Below are 22,562 nucleotides of genomic sequence, written 5' to 3' on the forward strand. Positions count from 1 at the left end.
CTTGATGTGTAAAATATGTATGCAAAAGGGCAAGTGTAACCTACATAGTAGTAACAATGGACCTAAGTCTGGATATCTTACCCAAAGGACAAGTTGTGTTTCCCAATAGCTAAAATTATTTATCTAAACAATTGGAAGAAATATTAAAAACAAATATAATTATTTTTGTGGTTTTTTTTTTAAAAAAAGCAAGTAAAAAAAGATAAACGAGAAATTTGAGTGATATTAAAAGTGATCGGGGGTTCTAATTTACAAGTATCAATTTTCCCCTAACCCTGTTCCTAAGTAATTCCTACCATAAGTTAATTACCAATCCCTAAAGTTACCTAAAGCCTTTGATTCAGGTCAATAGGTGCTTTTGCCTTAAATCGATACTCCAATGATCATGAATATATCAATTTAAGACAAAGGAAAAAATAATGTCCAGGGATGACTAATTTATTGATAAACTAATCTATTGGAAATTACCCAAAAAGTTTGATCATGCAAATTGGTATAAAGCATTCACTACCTAGATCTACCAAATACACATGGATGATCACCACTATATATTTGACAAAGAAAATAAGGTACAACATAAATTGACATAAAACATCAAGGAATTTTCATAAGAACAAGGGAAGGAGTACAATTGGGCGATTACATCATAACCGCCATACTAGGGGAGACTAGCCACTCATGTTCAAAGCAAAACTAGAAAGCCTAACAGAAATTAGCATAGACGTATCAGTAAGGAAGGAACGATGATCACGACCCATCCTATCGGTGGGTTCCATGCCTCAAAAATGCTCAAAAGCGTAAATATGTAATGAATTTGAAATATGTAAATTATAGGTTCGAGAATCTTATTTATAGACTCCTAAAGATAATTTCCTTAATTAGGTGAACTATGGTCGTGGTCAAATCCACCATCACCGTGGTAAAGTTTACCACGCCCATTGTCTGAAGTTGAAGCTATTCAAGGCTTGAGTCGTTGTCAATTTGCCATAACCTATATGAACTTACCATGACAGTGGTGATATTTGCCATGGTCGTTGTTGACAATTATTCATTGAGGCCTTGGTATATTGTAATTTGGACACAACCCTCCTCGTGAAATTGACCATGGCCCTCTATAGCTGACCATAACCCTTATCAAGTGAAAATAGCATCAGATCTTCATGAAATTGGGCATTTTCCAACTTTTCCTCTTGATTGAGTGGTTGTACTTCAAGGTAAAAACTAACGTCCAAACATGAGTTCTGCTAAGAAAATACATCAAATAGCACAAAACTCACACAAAATATCACTCAAATTATGGTTTATTAGTTAGCTGATGGTACACATGTAGGGATTTGGTGTGATACACTTCTCTCTCTCTCTCTCTCAATAGTGAATTATCAGTTTCATGTCATCCACAGTTCCATCTCTCTCATATATATAGGAGCAAGGTTGTCAAAATTGAGATTTTACCTAAGATCGGATGGGAGTTAAAAAATTGAAACTCGAGAATTGTAACTCGGACTGTAAGATCCTACATCGCTATCTAAAATATTAGTATATGATAGTATAATACATATGCATGGAAAATTACATTGATAATAAAGAAAAAAACCAATAAATGACAACATTAAATAACCTAATATCACGATTCTTAAACTATACACTTTATTTGCTTAAGAAATAATATAGAGAAAAAAAAAAGGTTTCTTTTTAAATCCAAGAAAAAAAGGTTATGGCACAACCAATATAACCCATGAGTATTAAGAACAATCCATGTAAGTGCATTGGTTATTTGTTTTGAAAATACTACCAAGTCAGGGAAATATGATAATTCTAGGGGAACAAAAAACTAACAAAGCTTCATCTTCGCGTGCAAAAGTTTGATTTTGTTTTTTCATAGATTAGGTAGGTAATTCTCGATGTTATTGGCCTTAATGGTGCAGTAAAAACATTGAAATAACAACTACCACACTAGAAGGGGGGGTTGAATAGTGTGTTAATCAAAGATATAAGAAACTTATATCAACTTTTAATGTGATTATATATATGGAAATGTAGAAGAAAGATAAATCATCCACTAAGGAGAAAAAAAAAATAATAAATACACGTTTAATCGTCTAGAGACTTAGTAAAAGAGAGTCCTTTTAAAACTATTTTTCAAATAAACACTTGGTATTAAACAATTGACAGAGAGTGTTAATAGAATGCTCAATAAACCATAAAAGAGAGAAGTAGAAACACTTAGTTTATACTAGTTCACTCAACCTAAGCTACGTCCATTTTTCCTTTACACAATAGTAAAGGGTTCTACTAATCAAAACTTGATTACAAACAAGTATTTGGACCTATCACTCTTGGCTCTACAAGTATTTTTAATACCACTTATGGCACTTTCTTAAACTCCCCCTGAATCTAAGAAACTCAAGTATTTTTAACACTAAGCAACTCCTGGCTTTCACAAACAGAAGTTTGAATGAATACAAGTATTCAACAACACTCAAAGAGTGAATAAAAAATAAAGATAAATTACAAAATGAATTTTCTTAGCAAAGAATAAACAGATGAAAACTTTGTATTGATTGTCTAGTAATTTCAGCAGAATTTCACTTTTGTTCATTTCTTGCTTTTTCGTCAGCATTTTCCTCTACTTTTTTAGTAGTGGCTGCCTTTTATAGACCGTTGTCTCATAGTGAAGGAAAAGCTACGTGTCGTGCTTTGATTTGTGAGGATTTGTATGATAGTACAAACATCCTCATGTTCTCCTTTGTCTTTTAATGAAAGCAACCTTTAGAGAATATTCTTATTAGCACATTCTATTTTGTCATTTCCTTAAATTCAAATATTAGCATTTCAAAATAAAGAGAGACAAAATAAATTTGTATAGGATGGAATACGTGTACTTCCTTTTTACGGTTACCACAGACTCTTTGTCAATGCTGATCATTTCAGAAGATGTATGAGTTACTTACTGGCTGGACGCGTGGTATAACCAATAACATAGTGTATAACACTAATTGTCATAGAGAGTGGTCGCTATTTAGTTTTAGTGTGTTGGACACTGGATAGATAGTTAACAAAGTAATCATTCTTGGACAATACAACGTATTCTTAAGTCTTTTAAGAAATAGAACCAGTCCATTTGTCAAAAAATCATTAGAATATTATTAATTTATACTTTTTGTTATTCATCAAAATCTAAAGTAGTAAGACTAGTGATTGTCTAGACCTAACAAACGTGGCAACCAACAAGCACCTAAAAACGGGCCACACAGAGAGATATTTGGGAGTGACTCATAATTTGATATCGAAAGGGATCAAAGGTCCCACGCTTACATTAGTAAGCTCGTGATTTTAGGATGATTCAATATCTTGACAATCTTGTGCACGAGCCAGCATGGTGAGGAGGCTGTGAATTGTAAAATTGAATGACACTACGAGTTGTAGTGTGATCCTAATAACCAGGTATAAGAGAATGATCTGATTCAAATCCCAATCATATCTTATCCTACCAAATCCTATTTGATCTTATCAAATCTTATTTGATCTTATCAAATCTTATTCGATTAGATACATAAATACTTATCTTATTTGATTAGATCTATAGATAATTAATTAAATCATATATAATTAGCTATCTTACTAGACTATGTCCTATTTAATTAAATCTTAATTAAATATGTCATTAATTAAGTAAATCATATTTTATTAATTAACTATGAACTAAATTAACTCACATTTAATTTATTCATTTGCTCTAATTGATCACTCTATGTGTGTGACTTTATAGGCTCCCACTAGACTGGAAACAATATTATCTTTATAATATTACAGAAAGTGTTTGACATCTAGCAATGCATCGTTGCCACCCCGCTGATGAGAAAATCGGTGCTTCAATTTCAATCTTACCACAACCATTTTCACCATGTAACCTTTGACTCTTCATCCAAATGTCTTGATCAAACAAGAGGCACAAGAGAGTCATCCTTGTCAAGTTTGATCTTCAATTTCTCGATACCAAAGTGGACACATAAACAAACTACTCACATAATAGCCTCAATGCATTATTGTCACCCTAGTCAATAATAATACTTGTCTACAGATACTTTTAAAACAACAATGAATCTCACACTCAAGTCTCATTTGATTTGCCATTGAATGAATTGCCTATTCTAAAGAAATTATTATGCTATAAAACTAATAACATTATAATTGACATGTCTTATGTATATAAAATATATAAACAAAAGTCATGATACAAATATGGTCTAAAATAGGTTAGCCTCTAGGGTTAACTCCAACAAATTCATCATAAACCCATTGATCCCAAAATGTTTGTTTACCAGTGAAACATAGGTGATGTTCTTCATTTACCCTTAGCCATTCAAATCCCTAAAATATATTAGTGTAGATTGTAAGGGGATGTTGAAGGAAATACCTTCTAGTAGATGAAACAGGCCGGAAAAATATATGAATCTCAGTGATGAAGTCTTTTGACCTCACGTTGGGAAAGATGGCCTTGTTTAGAATTTGTTGGAACACTTGAGCATTACACCTTAGCATCCCTTGTCATGTTTCCAAATGACAGAGGTAACTCGAATTTGTCTCCTAATAACACCTTCTATATTGCCTTGGACTCAACATAATTGTCTACTCTTTCACTACAAATTGTAGTACAAACGGTTGTTGGAGTAATTTTCACTATTTTCCCCAAAACTTCTCCAGCAATCATCCATTTACTAGAAAACTATCCTTCAATACATCATGATCAACTTTGGGTATATGACCTCATTCATATTGAAGTAGCTTCTGATTCTACATATCTATGTTCTTCTTGATTGTAATATCTCAATTTTCGTAAACTAGATTAAAAAGGATTGTTATTTATAAATAAATAGAATTTAAAAAAATGATCAGATTTTATAAATAAATAAATAAGGAGATATAATTATTAATCAAAATAATGATTTGAGAGAAAATAAAAAGGGTATTTTTTTATTTGTTTGATAGAGAATAAAATAAAGTTTGTTTTTATAAAATAATAAATAATAAATAAATAGAGTAAATAATAGGTCCTAAATGTCCCTAGCTATAAATAGCAACATGCTAGGTCAGTTTTCAAACTGACTCCTCAGCCTCCTCTGCCTCACAATTTCATTTTTTCTCTTTTCTCCCAAAACCCTCTCTTTTTTCCCGCAGGTCACCTAACTTGTTTTAGAAAAATGATGATCTCGGACTCATTAACCGTTGGATCGTCGTGAAATTTGAGCACCACGTTTGCAACCAAATTCTGAGCATTCTCACCGTTGGGAATTTTGATATTATGTCTGAGCTAAGAGAAATACCCCTCGCATTGTAGCATTTTCCTTTCCCGCAGAAACCCAGAGTTGTCTTGGTAAAACTACGATCCCGGTTTCGTTACCCTTGGATTTTCATGAAATTTGGATATGTTGTTCGAAATTCAATTTCGCACGCTTTCACCGTTGGGATTTGCGAGATAATATTTGTGGAGGGAGAAAAATAAATCGCATGATGACAGTACAAGTGGAGGCTTCAATCCCTTCTCTGTCTCTTTGACGTTTGGGAACTCTATCGGAGCAGTTAGAGGAAAAAAATTGGAGGAATCTCAGGGAACCGCTAGAGATGCTGCTATCGCTGGCTGAAAATACGTGAGCCCGCTTAGAGGTAAGGGATAAGTTATTCACAATTGAGAATTAGTGAGAACATGTATAGGGATCCTTAGAGATATCAATTGGAATGGGTTTTGGGGTATTTTTGCAATTTTTATTTTATCCTTATAATTATTACAGTGAATTATATATGTTTTACAGACCAATTATTGTGAAATTGATATGTTATTGTGTTGAGCGTGAACCCTATAAATCGAGTACTTTTTCTAATTAATATGAATTGATGAAATAAAGGAGAAATTTAGAAAGAGATATTGATTTTGTATTTTCTCTTTTTCTTGTTGTTTAGGTTTTTATATATAATTTTAAAAAAAATTAATATCATAATTGAAATTGACCAAAGTGTTCATATAATTATTTAGAATTTGTGCGTTGAAAGCTTACTTTGTAATTTGTGATTCAATATGATGTATGTTAGTTTATATATATATAGAGGTAGTTATTTATATTAATAATTTATGTAAATAATATTGTAGAGTGTTATAGTATGATTCCAAAAATTATTAAGTGTTGGAGTTCGAGAATATTATGGTTAAATTTGATGGACATGTGTATGTTGTACCTTATGAATATCATTAGGAATATTATGAGATGGTTGATGTGATGTTATGAGATGTTAAAGTGTGGACATGATATTCGATTGTAAATAAGTGGATGTGTTTAACACTTGATGTTACATTAATTATATCGTGAGCTATGAATTATACAATAACCGACCAGTGTTTATGCGCAGTGTTAAAGAGAAAGTGTAGGTTCCTAGTTAGGAACCAATGTTAAATTATAGCGCAATTGTGTTAAACATGTTTGAAACATGAGTGTGAGGTCATGGTATTGTATAATTCATGAGCAGTGCTTATAAATGAAATATGTGATGAATTGTGGAATAATATGTTGTCTTGAGATTATAATATTGTTATTGAGATTGAGTAAAAGTGTAAAATAGAACAAGTGTTGAATTGTGAGATACGTGAAAACATGTGATGGTGGAGTGTGACATTATGAGATGTGAAATTGTGAATGAGTTTTGGTTGTGAATAAGTGTGTGATTAACTCTTGATGTGACATCATTTGTGTTGTAAGCTGTGAATTGTACAATAACCCGACCAGTGTTATCTTGAGAAAAGTATAAATGCGCAGTGTTAAAGAGAAAGTGTAGGTTTCCTATTTAGGAACCAGTGATAAAGAGAAAGTGTAGGTTCCTATTTAGGAACCAGTGTTAAAGACACGAGTGTGAGGTCGTGGGTATTGTATAATTCACCAGCAGTGTTTGTGTGTTAAAATGATTTTAGGGGTTGGACCTGAATCAGGAGGGAGAGGCCCTGACGGACTCTTCGGAGTGTAGGCCTTGGGGGTCACTGGGTTTGAGTGCTCTTTTAAGCTTATGCTGATCCCATATGGTTGGAGCATTCTCGCAAAACATCGTGACCCTGACTGGTCTCCCTATGATCTTACTTAGTGAGAGTGACCTGACAAACCCATTGTGTGGTGTGTCTTGTTATGTACTCCTAAGCACCCCAGGGTGGTTTTTCACTGACATGGTACCACATTGCATATAGGCTTGAGTCTTAGCATAACTGTCTCATGCACTTGTTAATTATTCATTATGAAATTGATGTGTTATTATGTCTTGATCGGAGTGTGTGATTCTTGTGTATTGTGATTGATGATTGAAAAGTGAATTTTGAATGACAAAGTGATGAAATAATGTGAGATATGCTAAGTAAATTGTATTTGGCTACTATATGTTGTTTTGTTTCTCTCTAGTAGTTAGGAATGTGATAACTCACTCCCGGTTTGTTGTTTGTGTTTGGATCCTGTGATGATCTTGAACATTGTGTTCGGGGGAGCAGATGGCTAGGTGAAGTGCTTAAAGGAACCTTGTGCTGAAGGACGTCAGGACACAATACTCTGATAGGATGTGACAGTGGGACATAAGTTTTATATTAATTGCATAATGTTAGTCTATTTTATTTTATCTCACTGATTTAACAAAATATTTTTGTAAATTTTGATGGCCTTGTTTCGAGTCGAATATTTTTTTTAATAAGTTTTAATTGATAATAGTGAAGTGAATGTGAACCTTTTTACCCGTGTGAATTTGGTTACTAATATTTTTTATATATTTTATTTACTTATATGTCAGGGTAGAGGGCGTCACATTGATCTTCAGGCCAAGTTTATCTAGATAATCAATAGTGAAGTAATACTAAACATTGAGTATTGCACTATTGATATCAAGAGGACTCAGTGTGAGTAGGAACAATGTCAACAAAATCTTCGTTGGAATCCATATTCGGGTTCTGGTTAGGATTAACATTAGAAGTGGTCTTTTTTGGATTATGAGTGCAAAAGATAGAAGAGAGGAAAGTTACGTAGTAAAAATCACAAGATTGTAAGTGAGACTCGAAGGCTAAATTTTTCTGGTAAGGTGTTTATTTCAAATGCAAAAAAAATTTGGCACTCATTGAATTTTAGTAGAGAGAAAGGGTAATTGTTCTGCATTTAATGTGACATGATGAGGTGTCCAAAGGGAGGTATGGGTAATGATGCATAGTTCTAGGCCATTTATGTGATTCGGTAGGGAATTTGACACTTATTTCAAATCATTGTTAGTTAATGGACTAATGAATTTTCCGTTTTGCATACAAATGCACATATAGATTATAAACACAAAGACATATGATACACCATGAATTAGACGCAACACATGGATGGATGAATGCTCATGTATTGGATGCTAGGTCCTTTGCATGAAAGGTCCCATTGGATGCAACATATGGAATTATTCATTCCTTTGTAATTTCTCCAATGGCAGCTGAAGTCTTATTTTAATGTTTTTCAACATGTAAATTCACTATAGTAAGGAACCTCGTCTTATACAGGTGATTGGTGATCCTCTTGGTGCTAACCTAGTTGGGATTATTATGATGCTTTAGAAATCCTAGCCTTTTATTAAAAATTAAGAAATGTATATTTGTAACCAAGAAAAAAAATATTTTTTTTGTGTTAGGATATTGAATGCCAAGGCTTCTTGTGTTAGGATATTAAATTCCAAGGCTTTTTGTGTTAGGATATTGAATTCCAAGGCTTTGTGTAATCTTTACTAACAACTTTTTCATTATTTCCATATTTTATTCATTGCGCAATCAATTTCTAACTAATGTTTTCTTGATTTCTATTATTTTTTTACATTTATTGATGAAGTGGAAGCCAAGCTTTGAGAAAGCGACTTGAAGAGGTATACAAATACTTTTTTTATTGCGTATTTAGATATAGAGTTTTATGAAAGAATGTAACTTTAAGGAAGATATGAAATACCATGTTTGGCTTTATAGCTCGAGTAAATTTAAAATTTTATACTAATCTCAATAGGTAATTTATTTCTTAAATGTGCTAAATTAAAATTTCAACAAAATAGGTGGTAGTCTACTAAAATACAAAGACAAAAAAGTATTTAAGAGCGCACATGCACCCTCACACACATATATATAAGTGAATGCTAATATCCACCCTAATTGGTTTGCATTAGCGTTTAACACATAAAAATTGGACTAAAAAATCAGTCAATCTTTTATTTTTCAAAATTTAATTCAAAGACATTATCGTATTTTATTATTTTAATTAAAAAATAAAAATATTTCTCGTATATAGGAGAGAATCGTGGAAAAAGATACGAGAGAGAAAAAAAATTATTTTTATTTTGTGAATTAAATGATAAAGTTCTATAATATTCTTAAATTTTGGAAAACAGAAAAATAAATAATTTTATAGTCCAAATTATTTTGTGTTGAATGCTAATACACTCCAATTAAGAAGAATATTAGCATTCCCCATATATATCTTATTTCTTTTTCTTTCTTCATGATCTTTTCATATATGACTTCTTTTAAAATATCCATGTATTCATTTTGTGTGCTTTAATATCGATCAAATTCAACACTACCATAGTCCATGAGATTTATCATCAAGTTTAAATTACTAATATATATTTTTCTTGCATCAATAAACATTAAACAAATTAAGATTCACCAAAAAAATATAAAGTAATCAACACCTGGCAAATTTTATTTTTTACAATATAAATTTTTTTTCAAAAATGAAGAAAATTTAATTTAATTATTCTATCAAGAAAAAAATAGAACCAAGGAAATTCAATTACTATAGATTCGACTTCACCGGGTGGAATAAAGCTTTGCTATTGTTTTTTCTATTACTCTATCGAACCACATTGTTAATGTTTAAAATATACTTAATGTTACCCTTTGCTATTTTGGTTATAATCTATATTTCAGCTTGGTTATGATCTTAAGGAAGACGAAGTTGATAGTGTGTTTTGGCAATTCAAAGCAATGGCTGAGAAAAAAAAGGTTAAGAACTACTAGTTTTCTTCCCTCCATATAATTTTATTTGTGTGTCTTTCTATGTGTAAGCATATCAATTGAATTATTTTTTTAGTTTTGTGAAGTGGGAACCATAAATATGAGTCATACAATTATACATAAATAATCAAGAATAAAATTTAGTAAGTGGGTTCATGATCACTTAAAAAATCATGGACATTTTTCTTTTAATCTTGATCATAATGTATAGTAAAAAATTCTCATTTTAGTCCAACCCCACCCATATACAAAACCAAAACACCCCATCTTTAATATTGATCATTCAAATATAGTAAGATATCACAATGTTAATTCAAAATGTTAGGTCCATGTTGGTATATTTAGAATAGAATACAAATAACCTTTTATTGTTACATCCATTTTCACTATGCCAAAGTTAATTTATAACACATAATACCTCTAAGAGGATAGCAACATACTATCTAATACACTCTTTTGAATATAATTTTATTATTGATTAAATTTTATTAAAAATCACATAATTATATAGGTATTTTTTTTTTGTAAAAAAGGAATTACAAACTAGAAACCATGAGGAAAAATAATGGAAGAAGTATTAGCATGAAGAGAAACAGTTAAAAAATCTGGAACTATATTGAAAATCCTATAAAAAGAAACTTCACTAGCTAGACTATATTTAACTAGGAGATTAAACAATTGATTTACTTATCTAAGTAATGAGGATCTACTCATAATTTTTTAATTGGTAAATTTTAACTAAAACTGGAAAAAAAAATTTAAAAAAATATGTTAAAATGTATGTTACTAAGATTCCTTTATTTCTTATTTTGTATTTAATCTAAAAACATCACTGTTAGGCATACCTTTGACAACCTCTTAAACATGGCCTACCTACCAACAATCTCTTAAAAACTACTTTTTTTATCGTTAGATCAATGGGTTAATGTTATCTATGATTTTCTAATTTTCTTTTGTGCTTACTTAACCACTAGCTGTTGAAGTAGAACCCTTTTTAAGCAACAGTTTTAATGACAACAAGTTTTTATGAAGCAAGTTCTAAGTTGTTTAGACTTGTGCTACTAATGGATAATTTGTCTTTAGTGTTTTTAAAAGACAAAACTTAATCAAAAAGCATGGAGAAAGGTCTAAAGCATTAGCCTACAGTGAAGGTACCTCAAGTCTTAAGATTGTCTAACTTCATAAGAAATATACTACAAGCAGAAGGGTAATCATGAGTTCTTTGTCAAAGTGCAAATATTCAAAGTTGCATATGACTAAAAGCATGATTCTGGAGGTCACTTTAGTCCAAGGGTAGATACTAGAAGCTACACATGACTAAGGGATCATTAGAGAATGCACTACAAAAAAGAATAGTGTAGACAGACATGTTTACACAATTCATAAGCACGCACCGGAAGTTATAAAGAAGACGCCATAAAAAAATGTACTCGGGTCCTATCATCTAAAGTGACAAGTCGTTTTGAAAACAAGAATCATCTTGAAGAAGAAAGAGATAGTCATCAAACTATAAGTCCTATACAAGCAAGGCAACCAAGAACAAGAAAAGGAGTCTTGAGAAAATTTCACCTATTCAAAGAAGACTTACTTGTAGAAGACTTATCTTTGAAGTATAAAAAACTCATGGCTATGCTAGAGAAAAGAAAAGTCATGAGCCACTAACAACAACAAGCATCAACGACCATAATTTCGAATTTAAAGGTATGCAACCTTTTCTAATTAAGAATAAGTAGGAACCAACTGTGTTAGTGAAGAGAATTCACATTTGATATCCTTGATGATAGAAACCTTAGTAAGGAAGTGGGCCTTGATGAGAATGTTAATAGGCCCAAGGTTTGGAGAGTGTATACGAGGAAGAATGGAAAAGGGAAAAAGAATGATGAGGTGGCAGAGGATACATCAAAATAGTACTATATAAGTAGTAGTATTGAGCAGTAGTGGACAGAAAAGAATTCTGTTATTTGGTAGGGTCACTGAATCAGTGATTTGGGATCTGGTAGTACACTATCAGATTATTATCTTTTATTCCTTCAGCTGTTGAGATTGTAATTGTCCTACCATAATACAATTCCACTATTTCATCCATTTCTTCCCACTGTTTTTATCTGTTATTTACTGTTTTATTCATCTTTCTCATACTTAATTCCACCAATTGGTCCGACCTGCCGGATCAATACCCCCTGAAACCAGAAATTGTAAATGCCAAGGATACCCAAAATGGGAGAGCGGATTGAAGCTTTGGAGACACAAATGGGTAACGTAACAACGACGTTGCATGACCTTGCTCTGCAGATGCAGCAACATGCTCAACAGATGCAGCAACAGAGTGTAATTCTTACTGAGCTCAGCAAACAGATCAGTCAGAAGGGAGTGTCGCCAGAGGGCGAAACTTCTGTTGGTGACTCAACTCAGAACGAGTCTCGCCTCGCCGGAAAGAAGGTCAAACTTCCGGTGTTTGAAGGGGAAGATCCTGTAGCGTGGATTATGCGCGCAGAGATCTATTTCGACGTGCAGAATACTCCTGATGAAATGCGGGTGAAGTTGTCTCGTCTGAGTATGGAGGGCTCAACAATCCATTGGTTTAACTTGTTACGGGAAACAGAGGATGATCTTTCGTGGGAAATTCTGAAGAGAGCTTTGATTGCGAGGTATGGTGGTAGAAGATTGGAAAATCCGTTTGAGGAGTTGTCTACCCTCCGTCAGACGGGAACGGTAGAAGAGTTTGTCGAAGCATTTGAGCTGCTTTCTTCTCAGGTGGGTCGTTTACCGGAGGAGCAGTACTTGGGTTATTTCATGAGTGGCTTGAAACAACCGATTCGGCGGCGGGTGCGAACGTTGAATCCGTAGAATCGTATGCAAGTGATGAGGATGGCCAAAGATGTTGAAGAGGAACTGAAGGAAGAAGATGATGAAGGAGATCGTTACTATGGGAAGAATCGTATGGGCCGTAGTGAGCCCAATGGGCTGCTGTCTAAATCTCAAAATGGGTCTAACCTGATCCACAAAGATTTTACCCGCTTTAATTCGGGTGGGTACGCTCCAAGTCAGAAAACGGGTTCTACCGGGTCAAATACAATTCCCACGTCCTCAATGAATTCAACAGGACGAAAAGGGGAAAATGACCGTCGTACACTGTCGTCGGAACGGTGGAAGGGAGTTCGCGGCGTTCAGAGTGATGAAATAACTGAACGAAGAGCCAAGGGGTTGTGTTTTAAGTGTGGAGGGAAGTACCATCCCACGCTCCACAAGTGTCCTGAACGAGCAATGCGTGTTCTGATTTTAGGAGAAGGGGAAGAGCTGAACGAGGAAGGGGAAATTGTTTCTCTTGAAGCCACTGAAACGGAAGGAGAGGGAGAGGAGACAGATGCGGAATGCAATCTGATTGGAGTGATGGGTAGCATGGGGGAGTATAATACAATGAAGATTTGTGGAAAAATTGCTAGTATTGATGTGATGGTTTTAATTGACAGTGGAGCTAGCCATAATTTCATCTCCCCAGAAATCACTACAGCATTAGGGTTATCTGTGACCCCTATGGCAGCTAAGAACATCAAGCTAGGTGATGGTCATAAGGTTCTTTCAAAGGGAATATGTGAAGGAGTTCAAATTGATTTGGGGACCCAAGTTTTTCATGTGGATGCGTTGGTGTTAGAGCTGGGAGGTTTAGACGTGGTGCTGGGAGTGTCTTGGTTGAGCACTTTGGGGAAAGTGGTGATGGATTGGAAGGATCTATCAATGCAGTTTACGCACGAGGGAAGAATGGTAAACTTACAAGCTCAGGGCCGTATACAGGAAAAGCAGAGCTGCTTACACTCTTTTTTAGAGGATAAGCATAGAAGGGGAGGTGAAGGTTGGTGGTGGACTCAGCAGGAAGAGAGGGATATTGCTCAAGCAGTTGGACAGATGGAATTGACCAAATTACTAAGTCAATTTTCTGAAGTATTTCAGGAAAAAATTACTCTACCCCCAGAAAGAAGTCAGGTGCATCAGATTAAGTTAATTCCTGAGCATGGACCGGTCAATGTAAGGCCTTACAGATATCCTCATCACCAGAAAAAAGAAATTGAAAAGCAGGTGACGGAGTTGCTAGCTGCAGGAGTTATTAGGACCAGCATGAGCACGTTTTCGAGCCCGGTTATCTTAGTCAAAAAGAAGGATGGGTCCTGGAGGATGTGTGTGGACTATAGAGCCTTAAACAAAGCCACTGTTCCAGATAAGTATCCTATTCCAATTGTGGACGAGTTATTGGATGAATTGTATGGAGCAACTATTTTTTCTAAAATAGATTTAAAGGCTGGATATCATCAGATTCGTGTTCATAAGGATGATATTCATAAAACTGCTTTTAGGACTCATAATGGACACTATGAGTACCTTGTAATGCCTTTTGGGTTGATGAACGCACCAGCAACATTTCAGGCTACAATGAATGACATTTTCAGACCCTATCTTAGAAGTTTTGTATTGGTGTTTTTTGATGACATCCTAGTTTATAGCAAATCTGAAACTGAACACTTGGAGCATTTGAAATTAGTGTTGTCAGTTCTGGAATCTCATTGCTTTGTGGCCAATGAAGCTAAATGCAAGTTTGGTTGTAAACAGGTGGACTACCTTGGCCATGTCATTTATGGAGATGGGGTAGCAGTAGACCCAGACAAAATTAAATGTGTATTAGAATGGCCTGAGCCTAAAAATGTGAAAGGAGTGCGTGGTTTTTTAGGGCTCACTGGGTATTACAGAAAATTCATTAAGGATTATGGCAAAATTGCCAAACCTTTAACTGAATTAACTAAGAAGAACAATTTTGTGTGGGGAAAAGAAGCTTTAGTTGCTTTCAAGTTACTTAAACAGATTATGACTACACCTCCAGTGCTGGGATTGCCAGATTTTTCTGTGCCGTTCGAAGTGGAGTGTGATGCTGCAGGAAGGGGCATTGGTGCAGTTCTGATGCAAAAGAGACAACCAATAGCTTTCTTCAGCAAAGCTTTATCTGATGGGAATTTGACAAAGTCTGTGTATGAAAAGGAGCTTATGGCCTTGGTGCTTGCAATCCAACATTGGAGGCACTATCTTTTGGGCAAACCTTTCATGGTTTATACAGATCATAAGAGCTTGAAACATTTCCTGCAACAAAGAGTAACTTCACCTGATCAACAATGTTGGTTGGCTAAGCTTCTAGGTTATCAATTTGAAGTAAAATATAAGCCTGGATTAGAGAATAAGGCTGCTGATGCTTTGTCAAGATGCCATGGTGATATGGAGCTGGCTGTGATGTTATCATATCCCACATGGTTGGATGGAGAGCAATTGCTGCAAGAGGTTAGGCAGGACCCTGTATTGAAGAAAACAGTGGAAGAACTCAAAAGGAATCCTGGAGCTAAGACATGATTCACTGTGCGGCAGGATGTCTTATTTTATCAGGGTCGTCTGGTGTTATCCTCTGACTCTCCTTCAATTCCCGTGTTGCTAAAGGAATTTCATGAAACGCCTATGGGGGGACATTCAGGGTTCCTAAGAACTTATAGAAGATTGGCAGCTAATCTGTATTGGCCAGGTATGCAAAAGAGAGTTAGAGATTTTGTGAGGGCATGTGATACTTGCCAGAGACAAAAATATGCAGCAACAGCACCTGGAGGCTTGCTTCAACCTTTGCCTATTCCTAATGCCATTTGGGAGGATCTTTCTTTGGATTTTATCACTGGCTTACCCAAATCTAAGGGGTTTGAGGCTGTGCTAGTAGTAGTGGACAGACTATCCAAATATAGCCATTTTCTGCTGTTGAAACATCCTTATACTGCCAAGTCTGTAGCAGAATTGTTTGTTAGGGAGATTGTCAGGCTTCATGGTGTTCCTCTGTCTATCATTAGTGATAGAGACCCCCTCTTTATGAGTCATTTCTGGTTGGAGCTTTTCAAACTGCAGGGCACTAAACTGAAGATGAGTTCGGCCTACCACCCTGAGACAGATGGCCAGACTGAAGTTACTAACAGATGCTTGGAAAGTTATTTGCGTTGTTTTGCTTCTGAACAACCAAAGACATGGTCACACTGGATTCCATGGGCTGAGTTCTGGTATAATTCCACCTTTCATGTATCTATTGGTAAGACTCCTTTTGAGGTAGTCTATGGGAGGCAGCCACCAAACATCATCCGTTTCTTGAGTAATGAGACCAAAGTTGCTGCTGTAGCTATGGAGTTGTGTGAAAGAGACGAGGCTTTGAATCAGTTGAAGGCTCATTTGCTGAGAGCACAACAACAAATGAAAAAAGATGCAGATAAGAAGAGAAGGGAAGTTCAGTTTGCAGTAGGGGAATGGGTTTTTCTTAAGTTAAGGCCTCATAGGCAGCAATCTGTAGCAAAGAGAATCAATCCTAAACTGGCTGCAAGGTTTTATGGGCCGTTTCAGATCATTGAGAGGTTGGGTGAGGTTGCTTACAAGCTTCAATTACCTCCACAGTCTAGGATACATCCAGTTTTTCATGTCTCCTTGTTGAAAAAGGCTATTGGTGATTATTCTGTGCAAGGGGATCTACCCACAGAGCTAGAGGTTACTGATATGGATGAATTTTATCCTGAGAAGGTCATTGGTTCACGCACTATCACTCAAGGAGGAGTATCTGTGCCTCAAAGTCTTGTTTAGTGGAAGCACAAGTCCAGTGATGATGTGACTTGGGAAGATGATGCGTGCATTAGAGGACAGTTTCCAGATTTTAACCTTGAGGACAAGGTTGTTGCTAAGGAGGATGGAATTGATAGAAACCTTAGTAAGGAAGTGGGCCTTGATGAGAATGTTAATAGGCCCAAGGTTTGGAGAGTGTATACGAGGAAGAATGGAAAAGGGAAAAAGAATGATGAGGTGGCAGAGGATACATCAAAATAGTACTATATAAGTAGTAGTATTGAGCAGTAGTGGACAGAAAAGAATTCTGTGATTTGGTAGGGTCACTGAATCAGTGATTTGGGATCTGGTAGTACACTATCAGATTATTATCTTTTATTCCTTTAGCTGTTGAGATTGTAATTGTCCTACCATAATACAATTCCACTATTTCATCCATTTCTTCCCACTGTTTTTATCTGTTATTTACTGTTTTATTCATCTTTCTCATACTTAATTCCACCACTTGACCTCCAAACCTCTCAAGAAAAGGAGCAGTGGAGCCTGATCACAGTGAGTAAAAACTGGATTTTGAAAAAGGAGGAGAGAGAGTAAAAGGAAACGGCGCCTGGCAGCTGAAGATACAAATATTACTGTTACCAAGAAAGAAAGGATGTGGTAAGGTGAGATATGGTGGGGAGGGTAGCCACAATTAAAGACAATTCAGTCGTACACTACACTTAACTGCTGGACAAGCTTGATGAAATAAATCATCAAAATCAAAATGTTAGAAATATTTCTTGATTATTGAATATGGAATTAATTGTGTTAAAAAAATATTTATTTTATGTGTATTTGAGTTTTTTGATAAAAATTGATTGTTATTTTGTATTAATATTATGGTCAGAAAAAATATTAAATATTTTATTTTATTATGATAGGAAATAGGAATGTTTTTTTACCATAGAAGTATTAATATGCCTTTTCATTTTTGTTTTACCATATTTTTTCATTAATTCATTGGTATATTTCAGTTACTATTAATTACAGTTCTAAAAATTTATGTAAAAAGACAGATAAAATAATTAATGACAATAAATTTGACAAACATGCATGAAAAATTGTGAATATAACCATTTTTAATGACTTATCATAATTTTTTATTTGAATATATTTTTAATAGTTTTTTTAAATTAATCATTATTAAATATTTAATTTAATAAATTATACAATGATGAATAGTAGTACATTAAAAATATATTAATTTTTGTATACAATATATACAAAATTTTGAATTTAATGACTATGCACTAATAGTGCAAGATAGTTTTATATCATCATTTAATCATAAAATCATGATTTGAATTATTTTTAAGGTAATTATTATAAAAGCGACTCAACTCACCCTATGTAATGAATTATGATGAGATGATCGTATAAAATCATTTTATATTATTATTAGCTTTTTTTTTCAAAAAAAATTATAGTTTGTTTATAGTATTATGGAAAGAAATAATCATTTGTTGTGATGGAAGTAAAGCATAAATAACTATTTCTTCTTTTCTATAGTATAAACATAATTTTGTTGGCTATAATTGATAATTGATTTTTGTGTATTATTCAAAAACACTATTACTTTATCAATCAGTGTTGAGTATTTTTTTTTTATAAAAGTTAATAAATATATCATATATCTTAATTTCTTATTAGTTGACATTAGAGAAATTATGTTAGATATAACTTTTATAATTATTATTTTTGATAAAAAAAATCAATAAATTCATCTTATATGTGTCAATTTTTAACTAGTTGATAGTAAAAAAAATTGTGTTAAATATAATTTTAAAATAAATTTTATAAAAGTTAATAAACATGATAATTTATAAAAGATTTAATAGTATAAATTATATTTAATTATTATGCATTAATAATATAAAAGAGTTAATAATATATACTGACTACCTATATTATTTTTTGTCAAAATTATGTATGATAGTAATTTCTTACGGTTAAAAACAATTAACCAACATTATGCTGATATAAATTATCTTTGGCTCAGACTTTTAAGCAAAATCTTGTATTCCAAATTGTGGTTGGAAATTTGGAAAATAAATCCAATCAAAGTAATCAATCATGTTTAATTTCTTACTGAGAATAATTATAAACTAAGTCAATTAATACTTTACATTTATAATATACTAATTATACGAATTGTATGTAAATACAGATCATTACAATCCTTACACTTTTGTGTTGAATCAAATCCCCTTCTTCTATTGTAGATAAGAAGAAGAAAAAATCTCCTTCTATAAATAAGGTAGAGAATAGAGTCTTGTCAAAAAAGATAGAGAATAGTTATTTTATTATATATCATTATTTTAACGATTTTATTTTATTTTATATCATTATATGTATATTTATTGAGAATACTTATTTGTTCTTGATCGATTAACAATTTTTTAATATTGTAAAGCAAAATTCAAGTATTTAACATAATTCTTAAATGATAAGTATTTTATTTTGTTTTAAACCATAATAATAATAATAACGTGATTACTACTATTTGACATTTACAAACACAAAATAAAATGGGTATAAGTATAAAATAATGCAGGATAATGGAATCAAAAGGGATATGCTAGGTGCACCCAGCAATATTGCTGGTGCACCCAGCAATTCAATGAAAGGTCAATTTTGCCCTTCATTTAAAAAAATAAAAAGCATTTTTTTCCCTCTTTCGGAAGCATTCTCTCTTTTTCACTGAGTCTCTTCCGCAAAAGCTTCTTCTCTTCTCTCTTCCCCGACAAGCTTCTTCTCCGCGAGCTTCTCCGACAGCCCTTGGACCCATTTGCTTTCGAGGTAGGTGGCCTTCTTCTTAGCTTTGGTTTTGTTATGCACTACATTAGGGTAGGTTAGTGTAACGTTAGGTTAGTGGAACCTTAGGGTAGAAGACGAAACCTAGGGTAGAAGACGAGAGGGGAGAAGACGAGAGTACGCCGAAAAAAATGGCGGAAAAGGCTGACGGAGAAGTCTTCCGGAAGACCCGTTAGGGGTTCTTCCGGAAGTTCCGGAAGAACATTTTCCGGAAAGTTTCCGGAAGAAGTGTTCTTCCGGAAGTAACCAAACGTCTTCCGGAAGAACCCTTCTTCCGGAAGACTCCCGGAAAACCTCTTCCGGGAACTTTCCGGAAGAAGTGGTTCATCCGGAAGAATTCCGGAAGACGCACTCTTCCGGAAGACCTTTCCGGAAGAACCCTTTCTTCCGGAATGTTTCCGGAAGAACCACTTCTTCCGGAAGTGGTTTTTTTGTTTTTTTTTGTGTTTTTTTTATAAATTTTTTTAAACAGAAATTGTTTTTATTTTTTTTAAATGAATTATTTTATTTATTTTGGTTATTTTGTTTTTTAGATTTTATGTAAAATGAAGTTTAGGTTTTTGATGTCATATTTTTTTTATAATTTAAATTGTGTATTTTTACTAAATATAAATTTGTAAATTAATTTTTTTTATAAAAGTACTTGTGTTTGTTTTTGTTTATTATTTATTTTTTTAAATTAGTGTTTTTTCTTTAAAAATGAAGTTGTCTATTTTTATAATTAAAGTTGTGTGTTTTGGAAGTTTTATAAAAATACTAATTTTTTATAATTAATTAGTTTATTTTATTATAAATGAAGTATTTTATTTACTAAAAAAATTGTGGATGTTTACTAAATAATTTTTTTTACATTAGTTGTTTAATTTTTTTTTAAAATTAAGTTGTGGATGTTTAGTAATGAATTATTTTTATATTAGTTGTGTTTTGTTTTTATAAATGAAGTTGTTTTTTTAAAAAAAAAAAAATTAACTTGTGGATGTTTACTAAGTAATTTAGTTGTGTTTTTTTTTAGAAATGAAGTTTCTTATTTTTTTTTTAAATTAAGAGTTGGATGTTTACTAATTAATTTTTTTTACATTAGTTGTGTTTTTTTTTATAAATGAAGTTGTTTAATTTTTATAAAAAAATTAAGTTGTGCATGTTTATTAATAATTTTTTTTACATTAGTTGTTTTTTTTTTTTTTATATAAATGAAGTTGTTTAATTTTTTTAAAAAAAATTAGGTCGTGTATGTGTGAAAATAATTTGATTTAAGTTAGTCTTATTTGTTTATAAATAAAGTTGATTTTTTATAGAGAAAATTGTGTATATTTTGACCGAAAAAAATACGTGTTCGACATGATTTACAGATCATGGCCAGAACACGAGGTTTAGGTCGTGCCATAGGTAGAGTTGTAGGCAGAGATAGAGCTGCTGACGAGGATGCTGGCGATGTTCCCGAGAGGCGTAGGCCTACTGCCTCAGCCCGTAGGCTACGCGTTCATCAGATGACTACGGAGGGACGTGATATGGCTGAAGACGTCGCTGACATGACTGATGATGTCCCTGAGCAGCCTACGGAGGCACCTGAGATGCGTGCGGACGCACAGGGTGCTGATAGTGGTGAGGGGTCAGATGGTGATGATGCTGCAGAGGGATTCCCTGGTGGTCCACGTGACCCGTCAGTGCTCACATCATTTGCCGAGCATGTTGCACATGCCGTGTGGAGTGGACAGGTATTTTAATTTGTTAATTATTTGTCATTGTTTATTTATTTGTTTATGATTAATTTTTTTTTAATAATTGTATAATTTGTACTTCAAATCAGGAACGTCCTGATTTGAAGTTAGTGTCACATGGGAAGAAGGTGACACTGATTGGGAGGCCAGTGCCTGAGATTGAAGGCCTGGTGGCTGCCACAGGATTAAGTCCACTGATAGATTGTTCAGTTATTACTGGCGATCCTGGACTTATATCCGCATTTGTGGAGAGGTGGCACAGTGAGACTAGCACCTTCCACCTTCCAGTAGGAGAGCTGACGATCACATTGGATGATGTGTCGTCCATTCTACATTTGCCCATCACTGGCGCCTTGCACAGTTTCCACGCTCTTTCTACGGAGGAGGCCAGATTCTTGCTCACGGAGTTGCTGGAAGTGTCTGCGGAGGAGGCCAGAGCCGAGACAGCACTCACACGTGGAGCATATGTACGATTAGGATGGGTTCGTGACATTTATGAGACCAGATGTCAGGCCCGGCGGTGGATTGTCGCAGCTCGCGCTTATCTGCTGCACCTTGTCGGTTGCACTCTTTTTGCTAATAAGAGTGCAACATACGTGCATGTGGTCCACCTTGACGCTTTCCGGGACCTCGCTCATAGTGGTGGTTACGCTTGGGGGGTTGCCGCGCTGGTTCATATGTATGACCAGTTAGATGAGGCTTGTAGGACCACCACCCGACAGCTTGCGGGGTACTTGACGCTACTTCAGGTAAATTTTGTGTTTATTAATATGTTAGGTTCGATTATGATTTAAACATGTTTTTATGTTATGTTAACCTCAATTATTGTGTAGTGCTGGATCTATGAGCACTTCCCTAGTGTGCATCAGTGCGTGACTGACGATACATACCAGGAGACGTCCCCACGTGCTTCCCGGTGGTTGACGTCGAAAGCGCACATGAAGGGCATCACAGGAGCACCCTACAGGGCACGTTGTGATGGTTTGACCGTCACAGATGTGTCCTGGTTGCCGTACACGGAGCATCGGGGTGTTAGGGCGTTTCAGGAGATTTCATCGTTCCAGGGTCAGCTCAGATGGGGTCCTATGATCGTCACAGTTCGACCGGAGAGGGTGGTACGCCAGTTCGGTTACATCCAGAGCATCCCTCCGCCGACTGTTAGTGCACGATTGTCACAGGATCAGATAGATGACAGGTGGATGGAGTTTGCGGATCACTTACTACCTGCGGGTTAGCCTTGTCTAGTGCCTGGGCAGGTATCTGCGGATTACATTGAGTGGTTTTTCCGCATATCTCACCCTTTCATGACACCGACCCAGGCAGCT

At 34.4% G+C, this 22,562-nt stretch overlaps 1 protein-coding gene across 1 annotated transcript in view; it reads left to right on the forward strand.

The window, feature by feature from the left end:
• The window catches only part of LOC100778148 (probable 2-isopropylmalate synthase), a 46,356-nt gene extending 36,305 nt beyond the window's left edge, over positions 1-10,051 (forward strand). Inside the window, exons 7-8 of the mRNA XM_014766178.3 lie at positions 8,874-8,907; positions 9,962-10,051. Coding sequence (XP_014621664.2) covers positions 8,874-8,907; positions 9,962-10,051 — 124 coding nt within the window. The remainder of the gene's footprint in view (positions 1-8,873; positions 8,908-9,961) is intronic.
• The last annotated feature ends 12,511 nt before the right edge of the window (positions 10,052-22,562 follow it).

Source organism: Glycine max, chromosome 13, assembly GCF_000004515.6.
Source record: "Glycine max cultivar Williams 82 chromosome 13, Glycine_max_v4.0, whole genome shotgun sequence".
Lineage (NCBI taxonomy): Eukaryota > Viridiplantae > Streptophyta > Magnoliopsida > Fabales > Fabaceae > Glycine > Glycine max.